At 40.1% G+C, this 2,526-nt stretch overlaps 1 protein-coding gene across 1 annotated transcript; it reads left to right on the top strand.

The window, feature by feature from the left end:
• The first annotated feature begins 219 nt into the window (after positions 1 to 219).
• Positions 220 to 1,545, top strand: LOC116010790. The gene has a single exon (XM_031250299.1). It carries the CDS (start codon positions 220 to 222, stop codon positions 1,543 to 1,545), a length of 1,326 nt encoding a protein of 441 aa, XP_031106159.1.
• Positions 1,546 to 2,526: the final 981 nt, after the last annotated feature.

Raw genomic sequence — 2,526 nt, 5'->3', positions numbered from 1 at the left:
AGTGTGCAGTATTAGTGTGGGGGACTAGTGATGTCGAAATGCACCATATGCTTAATGTTTGCTTGTTGTTTGTTGTTTTCCAGCAAGTCAATGATGGGGACCATGTGGTTGTGTTTTTTTGCTTTTATGTCTGTGAATGCTTTGCTTTTAAGTGTATTTGAATAGTATATTTTTATTTGTCTAGATGTTGGTGAGGAAGACTCAGTGTTTACCATAAAAATGCATATTGGTGGGGATTTGGTAATGAGACCTAGGCTTAGTTATAAAAATGGGATAGTGGAGTATTTTGACCATTTTAACTGTGATGAAGGCAACATTTTAGATTTGAGGATGATGGTCAAACAACTTAGGTTTTGTGACAAAAAAGTCCAGTTTTGGTATAAGTATGGGAACACAAGGAAACCTAAAGTTATGAAACTAAGTAGTGATGCTGATATTCTAGGGCTGATAACTGACATTCTAAAGAACAAAGAATTGGACATATATGTAGAACACCATTATGATGATCAATGGGACTATGAGGTAGAAATTGATACCCTAATGCATGATGCAGTTGAAAGTGAAGATGATATCAGTGGCAGTGTTGGTGAGGAATTTGTTGAGGTTCAAGGAGTTGATGTAAGGGACACTGCAACTAGTTCACATGGTCAGGGGTTAGATGGTTTAGAGAAACAGAATGAGGAATTTGCTGAGGTTGAATGCAATCTTTCTAAACAAGTGTTGAGAAGCTTGTGTGATTCAGATTCAGATGAAGGAGTAAGTGGGCTAGTGAATGTGTTTGAAGAGAGGAATCTGAAAAAAGAAGGGTTTAAATTTGTGACTGGAATGGTTTTTAATTCAGCTAGGGAATTCAAGTGGGCAGTTGAATATCATGAAGCCTTGAGACAGAAGGATGTCAAGTTTAAGAAAAATGATGCCAGGAGAGTAAGGGCTGTGTGTAGACACAATAACATTTGCAAATGGAGTATTTTTGGTTCCAAAAGCAATACAAACTATCCTTTTACTATCAAGACATACAACCATGTTCACTCATGTGGAAATCAAGATGAAAACAAGGTTGTCACTTCTGGATTTCTAGCTAAATTCTTTAAGGATGATTTTAAAGTAAATGCAAATTGGGGTAGAGGACCATTTCAGGAACATGTGAAGGCAAAATTTAACTGTCAGTTAACTAGAAATCAAGCCTATTTGGCAAAAAAGAAAGCTTTGAAGCAAATAGATAATCAATATTCAGAACAATTCAAGCTATTGAATGACTACTGTGAGGAGATGATGAGAAGTAATCCAGGTACCACTGTCAAGATGAAGTTAGACAGTGAATTCATTGTTAATGGAAGGCCTAGGTTTGTAAGGCTTTACATTTGCTTTGGAGCATGCAAGGAAGGATTTAGTAGTGGATGTAGACCCATCATTGGTCTTGATGGCTGCCACCTGAAAGGTTCTCAAGAGGGAGGCCAACTACTGAGTGCTATAGGTTTAGATGGTGATAATAGCATATTTCCAGTGGCCTTTGCTATTGTAGAGGGTGAGTTGAAGGATTCATAGTGTCTTGGTTTTTACAACTTTTGGACAATGACTTAACTTTGTCTAACAACCCTAGTGCTTGGACAATAATATCAGGTAGAAGAAGACCATGAAGTTCAAGGGCAATTTGAAGATGTGGTAGTTGAGACACAAGTTCCTGACTTTGTGTTAAATGAAATGGTAAGTGCACTTTGACTTCAATCCTTCAAGTTTTGAGCTAATCTGTAATTTTTTCAGGAAGAAATGTCATCACAACCATCTCAAGCACTGGTAGAGACAATGCAATCCCAACAGCTGTTTCAAATTTTATTTCAACTGCTGCTGCTAATGAACCAACATCTACGAGGAAGAAATATCTAACAATTGGAGGCATAAAATACTCATATTCTGAAGCATATTTGATAAGGAAGTAGCACACTGAGGAAGTAGTCAGTTTGTAATGTATTAGCATGCAATTCTGGGCAGTGGTTATGTGCAGTGTACTGGTTATGTTTTGGTAGGGTACTTGTTATGGGCAGTGGTGATGTCAAAGCGGGCCGGCCCGCCCCACCACGGGCCTAAATTTTGGCGGGCTTTTGCGGACCGGCCTGTTAGGCCCGCGGGCTAGAATACATAAAACCCTAACCCTCCCCACGCGGGTTGGCGAGCCCCGCGAGCTTTTTGCTTCTTTTTTTTTTTTTTTTTTTAAATAATATTGATGTAGCTAAATACGGCAATACGAAGCTAAAACGGGTAATACGATCTCTTATTAATCAAAAGGATCCAAGCCCGATTTACAATACAAAAAGGGCTCGAAGGGCTCGGCGGGTAGGCAGTGGGCTTTCCTACTGTCCGAGCACACTTCAAGGCTTAGTCTAGAATCAGCCAAAAGATCCTCTCTCTCTTCATAAATGCGGTATTTATAAGAGGGAAAAGTGACGACCCGGGGCTCCGGCATGGGGAGCACGTGGCGAGCATGCAACTACCCAGCCCTCCGCCATGGAGGGGTCAACCACGTGGCGG

This window comes from Ipomoea triloba, chromosome 2, assembly GCF_003576645.1.
Source record: "Ipomoea triloba cultivar NCNSP0323 chromosome 2, ASM357664v1".
Lineage (NCBI taxonomy): Eukaryota > Viridiplantae > Streptophyta > Magnoliopsida > Solanales > Convolvulaceae > Ipomoea > Ipomoea triloba.
This window is presented reverse-complemented; position numbering and strand designations above follow the sequence as displayed.

Excerpts from the sequence above, each read along its gene's own strand:
- LOC116010790 (XM_031250299.1), top strand. The coding sequence starts at position 220 with ATGCATATTGGTGGGGATTTGGTAATGAGACCTAGGCTTAGTTATAAA.